The following is a 13,475-nucleotide window of genomic DNA, read 5'->3' as shown; positions in this document are numbered from 1 at the left end:
TGGAAAGGATACAAGACAGTGGAGTTAAACACTGATAAAGAATATAAACCATTAAAAATGTTGACAGTGTATCAAAAGCCTTTTGATCTTTGATCTACACTAAAATGCTGTTTAAAGCATTACAGAAGCGTTAAATCCTTCTCTTAAACAAAAAGGTAATTAGTATTACACTCAAAACACCAAATGAAACCTCCTCACTCAAGTCCCAGTTCGTTTTTCTTTTTCACTAGAGAAATGGAACATTTTGGATGCAGTAATTGTGCAAAATGGCACTAAAACTAAGTTTTGTTATTTTGATCAGCTCCTTGGTTGAATGCACTTGTACGACTAACAGTATTGGTTTTATGTGGCCTCTATGGTAGGACGTCATCCAATTAATATGCTCTTCAATCCTGAGGACATCACTCCAGACAGGTTAGCTGTCCTAAAAGAGTTGACCTCAGTTAGCCCCTCTTTCTGTGCTTAATGCTCCTGAACCAGCCTTCTTCTTGATTCTCTACTAAAGCAGACCATAGGGGAGGTGCAGGTGAAGACTGTGATTATTAAGGTCCCTCTGGTGCTGCTCTGGGTTCAGCACCATGGACAGCACCTGGTGCTTTATGGCTAGTCCCACAGGAGCACCACTGGGTTGCGTGGCTGTTTTATCCAAGTGGCCTCACACACATCACTCAAGACCCTGAGACTCGGAAAGGCCTCTTTTCACCCAGAGAACCGTCGCTCACTGGATGTTTTCTCTTTTTGGATCCTTCTCTGTAAACCCAAGAATTGGTTGTGTGGGAAAATCGCAGTAGACCAGCAGGTTGGCCTCACCATGTTTACATGACTAAATGCTTTGAGTTGCTGTCACATGATTGGCTGATAAGATGTTTATCATAATGGGCAGTTTTAAGTAATAAGGTGGCCAGTGAGTGTATATAGACACTGAGGTTTATGTCCTGCTTAAGGGTTTTTAAACGTTGACTTACATATCCCAGTGCTGTGCGGTTTTTATCCTCCTCTCAGACAGAGCTCCTTTTGTCAGTTCTCTTCATTTGGTTCAAGCACTTGCCGTGTCTGCATCTCCTGGAGACTTGAGGCCCTGCATGTCTAAGATGCCTTAGTAAAAAACCAAGGGAAAACTATTGAAGTATGTTAGTCAAGCATAAATCTCTTAATGTCCCTTCTGTCAACCACGGACCCACACAGTGTCTTTTCTCTGAAGCTTCTTCGAGCTCTCAAACCGCTTCTTAGACTTGCAAATCTGAGCTTTGATGTTGTGCTGCTTTGCTTCTTTTGTCAGAAAGAGGGAGCCAAGGAGGAGAGAAGCATTACAGACAGCTGTGTAGCCACCATAATTCCCTCATGTTACATGGGTTAGCCCTCACTGCCCTGGCATGGATGCTGTTGTGTCTTTCGCTGTGGTAATTCTCTTTTAATACATATTCTTTTTTTATAAAGGGCAAAGTAATACGTATTCTTTTGTTTTGTTGTCTGGATAGAAACCTGTTTCTCATTTGTTAGGTGGCCAGCTAGCTCCCTGGTCCCAAAGTAATTTCCCCAGACAAGATGGGCCTCTGTTCCACATCCCTCTTTTTTCATCTCTGTCTGTATTATATTAAATAAGATAGGCACTACAGAGACTTGTCAAGCTATTTTTAAACTTTTGTCACATGACATTGAATTCACATGATTTTAATCAGCCATCTAAGACATGCCGCAGCTTCCTCAGGCCTTTTATAGAACCTTGTGTGCAAAGCTACTGGTGTTGATACCTCTGCTCCACATGTCTCAAATCTCCTATTATAGTCTGAGAGAGATGAAATAAAGGAATGGCATTAATGGGGAGACAACCATTGACCACTGCAGCTTTGTCAGCATGTCTGTGTAGCATCGAAGAATGCCAATTGCATCTCCGCTGCAGACATAGACTTAATTTGTATTGTGTGCACCCAAGCACATTCCTGTTGAGGACAATAGACAGATAGGGGTTATAGTGGCAAGAGTGAGTCATTCTGTCTAGAGTAGCGCATGGGTCATAGGGTATATGGTGTTTTTGTGTGCACATTCATGTGAATGTCTCTCTAAAAATCTCTCTCAGAGAGAGTGATTTTATGTATGTTTTACCGTTTGTGTTTGCCATTGATTCCTATGTTGGTCCTGACACCCACATTATCAAAGCAGACACTTGAGTGTTTGCCATATGAAGTACGCAATGAGTCTGTGTTTACCAGGGAGTTAACAGTCAGTCCTTTGGCTGTGACTGACAGATCTGTTACTGTCTTTTACAGGAAAGTTTGTTGGTAATGATTTTCTCCTGGGAAAAGATTAAGCGATGAACTGGGCAGTAGACATGACATCGTTCCCATTAGGGAGGCTGATGGTTTGATTGACTCATTGAGTATAATTTACAGTTTAGCAAGTTGGGGGTGGTAATTCTCAGAAGTTAACACCACTAAATGTGTTGGTCATATGTTTGGCTTCTGCATCTAGTTTCCATGGTAATCTAAAATGTGGATGATGTGATTTCAAAATGTTTACATGGTGTTGATCTTGTATTAAGACCATACTTGGTCTCAGTGATATTATGTGTGGTTTTTAATTTCATCCTTCTGTCCACTCTCTCTGTTACTTGCAGATTAGTCATAATTTCACCAAACTCTTTGTTTTGAAAACATATGTCAAAGCACCGTTATTAAGTTTAGTGGGTGCACAGTGCCTGTGAAGACCTGTTGTTTTAAAGTTTTTGAAGCCTTTTTTATGCAGGCCATCTGTGGCATTAAAACAGAAAAGGAACTTGCACTGACTTAGCATTAGGGAATTTACTTCAACGCAAGATATTTGCTAATGTTACCATACTCATCTGGTTCACTATAAAACCAAATTCAGCTTGAATTCATTCATTAATTCAAATGTCTAAAAAATTTACTGATATTTTACATATCATCCCCCAGTAAATGAATAGAACAGATGAACTGAGGTCATTTTAAAAATAAGGATTGGATTTAATACTGTGGTTTGTGACTGCCTGAAGTCTGTCAACCATGGATATGGTGGGATGTTTCCACCCTTGAGATGCTTGGATAGGCCTTCAGTTAGGCAGCCTTCAGTTCCTGCCTGTTTGTTGGTCTCTTTGTCTTTAGCTCTTCAGTACGTAAAATCTTGCTCTACTGGACTGAGATTGAGTGACTGACTTGGCCATTGAAAAATACTCAATTTCCCTGCCTTTAGAAACTTTTGAGTCTTTTTTGCAGTTTTGGGTCATTATCCATTTGCACTGTGAAGAGCTGTCTGATCAGTTTTGCAGCATTTGGATGAATCTGAGCACAGAATATGGCCCTGTACACTTAACAGTTGATCCTGACACTTTTATCAGACGTCTAGTAGCGTTATACCTCTGGAAGTCATACAAGCCCATATCAGTCTCTGTGTCTCCAGGTGTCTCTAGATTGTAGACTTTGACAATGACGGTGATTTTAAATGTTTTTAAATTTCAACGGACAAGCACTCCTGCCTTGCTTGCCCTGGTAGAACATCACTGGACCTCACTGTATATTTACTTTGGTTGAATCCTGTGTAGATTTAACCCGAAAGTCCGGTTCAGTGTAGAGGCACTGGCACTTCTCATTGTGGATTTTTTGGATGGAATGTATTGCTTTATCTTCGTTTTTGTTTTGTTTTGTTTTCTTGAATGTGGTAAAGTAAGTAAACAGTGGTGAGGTGATCATTTATAAACCATATAAAACTTCAGCTTTAATATATGGGGAAACAGTGACATCCCACACAGCAAGTAGCCAGTCTGTCACTGAAGTTTCCAAAAAAGGCAGAAAAGAAAACACCGAACAGAAGATGGTCAGATTGTCATGTCCCAAAAATGCTTCACCAAGCCTGACCGTTTCAGTCTTCCCAAAAATCGTAAGACATCACCAAATAGTGTGGTCATTTTGGAAAAATCCAAAACACCCATATTTGACCAGTACAACTCAGTTACAAAAACATTTAAGCGGCATGATCAAAGATGTCAGAGTAAAAAACAGAGTTAATGTAGTTCAAGCAAGAGTGACTGAACCTATTTTAATATCTGTCAGATGAGTCATCACCATGGAGCCGAGCTGAATAATCGGTTGCTAAGTTATATTAGCATATTTGGACAAACATGTCACTCATCATTTTGATATAACTGGGATGTACTGTCAGACCTAAAGACACATGACTAACTTACAGTAATTTCCAAACAGTCAACACAGGTAATTGTTTGATTATTTTAATGACTAGAAAATATGTTTACTTAAAGTGTTTTATTTATCTATCAGGTCAAATAAAATTTGAGGAATTTGGATAATTGCTTGTATTTTGATTATGTTGTGACTTGAAGCCAGAGTTATTATTGGAAACTAAAAAAAAAAACAAGACATTACCTTGGTTAAAATCTACACACCATAAGTGACACATGGCAGAATATTTAGAGTACATCAAAGTGCTGTCAGAAAATAGCAATAGTTTGTTAACATCCACAAACTTTCAATTATTCCCATGAAGATCACTCTTTTAGCATAGTTGGAGCCTTCCAATGTGCTGGAGTGAAGCAGTGTCCATCATCAGCCATAATCACACTCTCCCCCTGAGGATTAAAGGGAAATGAAGTGAGGGTGAGATTTCAATTTCACATTTCTTTCACACTCAATACCCATCTTGGGGAATTATCACAATATAATAAATGGGTCTTCAGTTGTTTTTGGACAAAAAAAAATATCTTCTGCTTCGGGCCAGCTGCTGAAAGTGAGTGTTGGAGTTTCTTGTTAAAATATTTATTTCTAGATGAGATTCATATTTAACTGCAGGCTACAGCACAACCTCTGGTTTTTGTGTGATATTTTGTAGAGTTGACATAGATATAAGAGACAGTTACATGTCGGGGGGGGGATTAACAATGACCCTTTAACTTTTACTCAGTTGTCAGTTTATTTCACCTTGGCATACCGGCCTTGTCTTGTCAGTTTGCATCACTGGGCTTTTCTCTCATTTCGAGCCCTGGGGTGTATGTCATCATTTTGTTTCGTGAGGTCAGAGATCTTCAAAGTATAAAGCAGTTGTTATGGTTTGTCAACATGCCTAGGGTTGCCACAACTCATATGAAAAAAAAGTATAAAAGATGAGCTCTTTCTCTATTTAGGGTCATCTCCACGTGTTACAGTCGTCTTTTGCTTTTATTTTGCACCTTGCTCCCTACAGTATGTGTACCAATAAAATTCTATATAAAACGATACATAAAGTCAATCAAATTATTAAGCTAAGTTGACTAATTAAAGAACAGTGTGATTAATAAAAAAAATTTTTTGCCTTAAATAAAATCTTTTTTTCCCCATAAATGCTGAGTCTCTATTCAGTTGAACACTGTTGGTGTAAGGCGAGGCTTAATCCGTGTGTATAAATCGGTCACATGTGGCTGGCTGGGTTTTCTGTGTCACAACAGTTGAATACGTCACAGAGAGGCAAAACAACTTCTTATTTTTCATTCTTGTTGTCCTTACACATCCAGTTCATATGTGTCACTGCTGTTTTTTTTTTCTTCTACTGCTTGAGTCAGAGACATGATGAATTAAAACAAAAGCAGCAGTAACTGTTTGAAGTCTGAGGAGAAATGTTATTATGACTTCTTCTTTAAAGGTCAAGTTGAGCCACAGGCATGATAGAGTGCACAGAGACCGGGGGAGGAAGGGACAGAGAAGGTAAAGCAGAGAGAAGTGTTGAAATTGCAAATCCATCCTCACACATGGTGCTGACGCACGGCAGAGGTCTCCAGTGGCTTCACCATCACAAGATTTGCAAGGTTTGGGCCGTTATTGTCACCAGTCTACTCTAATGAAAGTATTATAATATAAATACTGAGTTCTAATCTGTAGGACCTGAGGTGAGCTTTGAAGTGAAAAGGTATCAGTATTAAGTCATGGGAGTAGAATGCCAAACACATTACAGTTCATTTCTCAATTTTCCTCTGATCACAATATTCTTAGCTGGGCTTGATTATGAAATTGTGTGTAATGTAGTAAAGGCTTGGTTCGGTAATATAGTTCTCCACCTTAAGGCTTAAACTTAACCTCTGCCACCTGGCTGTTAAGACCCCTCTGAGTACGTGCACCAAGTAGGAGATCTCAGAAATGTAACTCATTTCCACGCAGCTGACAGCGAGGATGACAGATCTTGTAGAGAGTGAATTCAGGGTTTGATTAAGAATGTTATTGTAAAGAAATCTGTCTTCAAACACTAAGAAAAGACTGCAGTGCTGAGAAGCACATAAGGTCTTGACCAAGGTCCCCCCGTGCCCTTTGACCTCAGGAGTAATTTGTTTTTCTTTAAACACATTGAGTAAATGTTCAGCATGTTGAAGCAACTACCCAAAGTGTAAATGTTCGAATTTTCAGTGTTTCAGTCTGGTCGCTACTCCTCTGGGGGATCACTGACCCCGAATCTCACTCTGCTGCTTGCCCCCGCCCCATCTGTCTTGATAGTCCCATGACATGCTTTGTCTTTCTCATGTTTTCTCCCCTTCCTTTTCAACTGTTGCTAGTTTGATGTTGTGCTGGCAGCAGGGTTGACACAGAGTTTCGGTGCTGTAGAAAGTCAGCCCCCTTGCCTCGGGAAGGGGAGAAGGCTTTAGATCTCCTTCTGTATTTATGATTCTGCTCCTGTATTATGACCAAAATCTCATGAGAAGAATCATACTGTTTGACAAAGGAGTTTCCTTATCATGCAGCTTTGAGCAACATCAGATAAGAAGTGGACAGATGGTCTGTGAATAACCTCACTGCAGCACAGGTGTGATGGGCATTTGGCCAGACCACTTGGTTTTTGTACTGAATGTTTGTGGATTTAGGTGGAGGCAGCACCCAGTAAATGCTGCATCACTGCATCATGCATTAATTAAAACCCAGTCAGCTAATTGCAGTGTGTATTTTGTGTATCGGTGAAAGCAAAACAGCACTGTTCGGGCTGCCTCTTTACATATTTTTAGCCCTGCTACCATGTCGAGGCGCACAGTTTAAGGAATTATGGGGAAAATGGTTGGGGGGAAATTGTCACCACTCTAAAGTTGTTTGACTGTCAAAAGAAAGGAAAGCGTCTGTTTATTACTGTTATCCTGAGCCTGTGTGTTTATACCAACCACACACATGGATGTGCTCCACACTGAAGTGATGGATATGCAGCTCAAATGGTTGGGGGCCAAAATATGTGCCTCTTATTTAGATGTGTGGAGAAAAGAGTCTTCCACATTCAACCGCACAAGTACACACGCACAAACAATCTGGTCACTACACACACTGCTGTAATAATCTTCCACATCAGCTGTTTTCCACCAGCCAGTTTATTGTGTGCGACCTTCCATTTGTGCTTCCAGCAGCAGCAGGCCTGTTCGGCAACAGTAAACAGGAACTTTGTTGTTCTTTTCCCCCCCTACCAGAATTTCCCAAACAGAGTCCTGTTGTTTACTTGCCTTTTGATCGGGGTAAATAAAGGGCAAGAAGGCTAACCTCTGATGTCTGCTAACTTCTGTCTCTGTTTTTGTGTGTATGTTCTGCTCTGTGCTGTCCTCCAGCTGCTGCACATCTGCATCGAAGGATGGGGGAACTGGCGCTGGTCAGAGGCCTTCAGCGTGGACAACGTAGGGACTCTGCTTAGGACCATTCAGTACAAAGGACGCACCGCCTCTCTCATCATCAAGGTCATACAGCTCAATGGTGTCCAGAAACAGGTACTGTCACTTTTTAGTAATTACTCCTTTACTGACTTCTTTGTTTGTAAAGATTGAAATAAAAGAAATATTACTCATTGGCCATGTAGTTGTTATGGCGGGTATTTTCCGATGAAGGTCAAAGGCTTCCAGAAAGTTAAACATCTTACTTTTCTTGTCGTTGGATCAGAGTTAATGTGAATAGATTTTAGCAGATCTTTATAATTAACTGCAGCGATAAAAGGAAAGATGGTGAACAGCATTACCAACCCCCAGATTTAATTTGTAGAAGATTCCAGACGCAAGACTCTTTATAATTGACAAGCAATGATTTATGGCCCAGATACACCGCAGTAACAAAACAGGACCAGAGTTCTCAACATAATCAAGAATATAGGGATCCTGCAGATTATCTTACTGCTAACCTGTTAAACATTTATACTGAAAGCAGGAACATGTTTGCTGCATTACGCCTGTTGATTTCTTCTATGTGACACAAAAGCCTGGCTTTTTTCCCAGCACTCATTTCAGGATGAGTGCTTTTTAATCTCCTTTTTTTCCCCTGCTTTTGTATGTTATGATTTAGTAGTTGCTTAGCTAACAACAGACTGTCTTTGTCAGTTTTTGTAATCTGTTTTAGAGCAATAAAACAAAAGCTTATGAACTTTAGGCCATCCAAAAACACAATGTGTCCCATCAATCCACAGAGAAGATCACAGCAAATCATAAACCAGCATAAACCAAATACATACACCAACTGTCTTTTTTTTTTTTTTCGCTCTAAGAAAAGGAATGAATCATGCTGGAATTTTTCCACAAATAAAAAGCAGAGTCTTCATATTCCTGAAAATGCAGAGATGCCATCAGATTGTAGCTGTGACACTTTGTTATGTAAACAGTGTCAAGTGTCACACACATCTCCCACTCATCCTCCAGACAAAACAGACTCGGCTTCTCACATTCCTTCTACCATCTGTCCCAAACTTTGATTACATCTTGTTTCCATTGGATGCAGTGATAGAGTATGAACATTGGTCATATCCAATTCACAACAAAACCCCCAGAACGGGACGGCAGCTGCCACTACAGAGAAACGCATGAGTATACCTCAGTCTGGGTTTTCTTTTGGGAGGGTGGGGTTCGTCCTCAGCGCCACACCATGTCCTCTCTGTTACCCTCTTTCTTGCTTCTCTATGGTCTTTCATTGTCACCTTTTTAGTGTTCATATTGGCACCTATTGTTAAAAAAGTTTATAAAGTGCAGTTTATATTAATCTCCCTCATACAAGCCCATCCGCACATGCGTCTGGACATGGATGCGTGAGTGGGAGAACACTTGTAAAAGCACGTGCATTAGGCCTGCTAGTGAAAATTACTGTCAGGATCACTTAAGCCATTGATTATTTTTTGATCAGTGGTTCATCTTTAACATGGAAACAGTGAGTAAAGCTTCATGTTGTTTCCATTGCAGTGTGTTCAAAAAGAGAGGTGAAACAAAAAATTTTTTCTATGAAACCAGCTTTCTCTCATTTTTGGTATGTGCTGATATGATAGTCTGTAGTTAAATGGAAAAGAGAGTTTTTCGCAGGACTTACGAGCCATGTGCTGTTAATTAAATGGTCTTGTTTAACTGATCATTGGCAGCTCCGAAGCATTCATTGCCGCAATCCTCCCAGAAGCAGACATCCCAGCAAATTCACCGAGTGCAGTGGTTGAAGAACTACAAAAAACCTTCAAAATCTGTATCTCAAACTCTACGGACATCAATTAGCATGTTAAAGGTTAAAGTTCGTGACAGCACAATTAGAAAAATACTGAACACGTATGGTTTGTTTGTTAGGGTTGCTTGGAGAAAGCCTCTTCTTTTCTGCTCTTCTCTCTGAAAAAGAACATGGTAGCAAAGTTACTATGTTTCAATTGCATTTGAACACACTGCAGTACTTCTGGAGTCGTGTCCTTTAGACGGAGAAGACCAATGTTGAGATGTCTGGTCCCAATGCCCAGGATGACACATTTGGTTGTGTTTGGTTTACCATCTGTCAAGCACAGTGGTGGAGGGGTGATGATTTGGGCTTATTTTGTGGACACAGGACCTGGGCACCTTACAGTCAGTGAGCTGTGAGGTCATCTGTCCAACAGCTAAAGCTTGGCCCAAATTGGGTCATGAAACAGGTCAATCTACAGACGGAGTGAAACAGAACAGAATCGCTGGTCCAGTCAGAACTCAACCGGATTGAGGGTTTTTTTTAAACTCACTGATTTTTATTTTTTTTAATTGGGAGTCCAGATTTTCCATGCACATGCATATACTACAAGTTTTTTTAAAAAAGCACAATAAGATGTTCCACACTCAGAGTACAGTGTGTGTGTGTGTGTGTGTGTGTGTGTGTGCGCGCGTGCACATATGTGTTTACATTGATTCACACATAAGTCATTTCCGTTCCGTTCAGTAGAGATTGTCTGATGTAAGGGTGTGTGTCTGTGTGTCACCTTTGAGATGTGGAATAAAATGCAAATTAAGATGTGAATGCAATGGTTTACACATCATTTAAAGTAAAAATACTGCAAGAAAGAGAAAGTTTTTTAACACACCTCTTAACTTCTCTGTTTTGACGTTATCATTACATTCTTTTTTTATTCCTGTTTAGTACAACATCCAAAAACTTGTAAAAATGGGGGATGTATATGAATTGTTAGTGATCTTAAACTGTAAGGCAATGAGGAAAGTTACCCTTTATAAAACAGCTGGAAATCGGAAATTATTCAGGTAGAAGTCAAAGCTGATCTTAGTTGGAAGGCGTCTTTTTGAAAACCGTGACTTTCCTACATTCCCAGTGACATGTTGTAAAACTTATCTCATAATTATAGAAGTTAATTATAAGGCACTAAACATCTTTATTTCTAATTTGGACAATTCTGTCATACAACCCTCTCCCCAGGTAATAATCTGTGGGCGGCAGGTCATGTGCAGCTACCTGACTCAAGACATTGAGCTGCGAGTGGTGCAGCACTACGTGGGGCCCGATAGCCAGACGGTAGTCAGGGAATACTGCGACTGCCTGGAAGCAGGAGCCAAGCTGCCATCCTATGTGCTGGAGGATGCAGAGATGACAGAGCTGTGTGTAAGGGCTCGAGGAGACGATGAGTGGTCACAGGATGTTCAGCTGGAACGGAGGGATAAGAGCAGCAGCAGCTTTGTTGTACAGGTAACACAAGTAGAACTTTAAGTAAGCCTTCCACATGTCCAGTAAAGCTTCCCACTTAGTTTCCCAGAGTCTTGTCTGTACATGTCTTTACGATCAGAAGCTACATCAGTTACAATTTGTTGCGTGTGCATACTAGCAGATTAAAATGCACACGCGTGCTCCACTGTGCCTGGAGCACGCGTGTGTGTCCAAATGCAAGCTGTTGAATGTGCTAGCCATGCACACAAAGTTTCTCTCACACATTGCTCACACCACTACTTCTGACTGGCTCTCCATCCACACAACATGTTTGGAGCCAGTGACTGGACCACCAACTGTGACCGGATCCTCTTCTCCTGGGTGGCCACAGTGGCAGCGCTTCCATGCTGCTACTCACTGTTAGAGAACAGATTGAGATCTTCCCCTCAGATAGGCTTACAAAGACCCTGCAACCCATAACCCAGCCATGTTGAGAGGTAGAAAATACTGTTTATGCTCTCTCATAACAACGTTAACCATAGACAGGAAACACTAGCTGATATGTGGGCACAGGGAAAGGCTTTGAAGGCACTTTCACACCACTGGATAAGCGCCAGCTCCATCCCTGCTGTTCTTGCGCTTGCTCTTTATTTTTCTTGTGCTTTTTTCCCTGCTGTTCTTGTATTTGCTCTTTATTTTTGTTGAACTGTCTTTCTTTGTCTGCCTCTCTCTTTTTTATTTATAAGCCTCACGCTGTTAACAGCTAGCCATCTACCACTCCAGCTCCTGTGTATGTGTGTGTGTTTTGGAAAAGGGGGTCTGAACATCTCTGACTGCACTCCAGCATGCACTGTTATCTTTTTTCGTAGGATCAGCGATTCATTGCACATCTGGATGGCTGGCTCCAAATGAGAGAGCTGCCTGAACTAGTAGCTGGGTTCTTAGATCTCTCTATCTGTGCCTGTCTCCTGCTATTTCACTCGCATGTTTCCTCCCTGCCTTTTACCCTCTCGCCCACACACTGGCTCACTCATCTATCTTCTAGTTAACTCCTTTCTTTACTTCATCGTCTGGCATCAAGCCTGTCCACCTGTCCTGCATCCCTCCATTTTCAGTGTTTGTCTTCTTTTTTTTTTTTTTTTTTATCTGCCTGATGATTCCCTGTATCAGTAATCCATCTGAGGTATCTCCTTTTTCATATCTCATCTTCCTTATCCTTAAATCTTATTTTCAACGTTTTTTAAACGTGAGCTTTAGAGAAAGCACAGAAGGTCATCGCGACTTTATCCCAGTGGTGAGCATTTTTTACTTGATCACTGTAGAGCATCTGTTTGCCAAAGTTTTACTCCCTCATCCAAATAAGTCTATTTTGCAAGGGTCTGTATATTAAAACTGAATGTTCACCCTGTCTCTTTGCTCTGCTCTGCTGACCCTACCAGTAAATGAAGTCCCCAGGCTGTCATAAACTAAACCGCTTGTAATGTGACTTGGCATCCCAAGACTTTAATGAGGAGTGAAGAGTAAATGGGACAAACACCAGTGACACATTAAGAGTGCTTAGTGTTTGGTGGGCACATTCTCAGCCTTTAAATCTTGCAAAGATTTAACTGACTGTAATGGGCCACTATCTGGCACTAACAGTTGTCAGTCCTCACAGCCATAGTATTGTGTTGCAGGGCTTTAGGGAGACTTAACATTTAACTGCTGAAAGAAGCCAAGAAACAAAGATTTTTAGGACAAAACATCATTGATGGAGGCAGTAAATATCATGCCAGGGGGTAAAAAGGAGCAAAAGCATTAAAGTTTATCCAGTTTATTCATATTTTACATCTTAACCACCCGTGTAAATTTTAAATACAAGCATGTGCCATTATTAGAAAAAAGATTATTATTAAAAAAGTATTAAAATAAAGGTCATTTTGAATTTGATGGCTGCAACAGGTTTCAAAAATGTTGGACTAGGGTAGCTTCTCCTTTTCCTTTAACAACAGTCTGTAAAGGTCTGGGAACTGAATAGATCAGTTGCTGGACTTCTGGGTCGTATTTTTCATTTCGTGGTGCGTCAAATGTTGTCAACTGGAGAAAGATCTGGAGCACCGGCAGGCAGCCGGACTTTTTTACTGTGAAAGCATGCTGTTGTAATAGATGCATATGCAGTTTAGCATTGTCTTGCTGAAATACACAAGGCCTTCCCTGAAATAGAGGTTATATGGATGGAAGCATAAGTTACTCTAAAACCTTCTAGCATTCATGTTGCCCTTCCAGATGTGCAAGGTACCAATTCTATAGGTAATAATGCACCCACATACCATCAGATTCATCCGACCACAGAGCAGTTTTGCCTCAGTCCATTTTAAATGAGCTTTGGCCCAAAGAAGACACTGGCATTACTGGCTCATGTTCACATATGGCTTCTTCTGTGCGTGATAGAGTTTTAACCTGTGTTTGTGGATGGCACGATAAACTGTGTTCACAGAAAATGAATCTGGAAGTGTTCCTGAGCTCCTGCAGTGATTTCCATGACAGAATCACTCCTTTTTTTACTCCTGAGGGCCTAACCAACACAGGCATCTATTATTGATTTTCAACCTTTTGCCTTGCTCCCTG

At 40.8% G+C, this 13,475-nt stretch overlaps 1 protein-coding gene across 1 annotated transcript in view; it reads left to right on the top strand.

Moving 5' to 3' along the window:
* vps13b (vacuolar protein sorting 13 homolog B) overlaps positions 1-13,475 on the top strand; it is a 299,690-nt gene that overhangs the window by 262,852 nt on the left and 23,363 nt on the right. The window contains exons 47-48 of the mRNA XM_085366137.1: positions 7,571-7,726; positions 10,644-10,910. Of these exons, the coding sequence (XP_085222263.1) occupies positions 7,571-7,726; positions 10,644-10,910 (423 nt within the window). The remainder of the gene's footprint in view (positions 1-7,570; positions 7,727-10,643; positions 10,911-13,475) is intronic.

This window comes from Diplotaxodon limnothrissa, linkage group LG11, assembly GCF_057381915.1.
Source record: "Diplotaxodon limnothrissa isolate DT_005_m linkage group LG11, D_limnothrissa_male_GT1.1, whole genome shotgun sequence".
Classification (NCBI taxonomy): domain Eukaryota; kingdom Metazoa; phylum Chordata; class Actinopteri; order Cichliformes; family Cichlidae; genus Diplotaxodon; species Diplotaxodon limnothrissa.
Note: the sequence above shows the minus strand (reverse complement) of the source record. Positions and strands in the feature narration are given on the sequence as shown.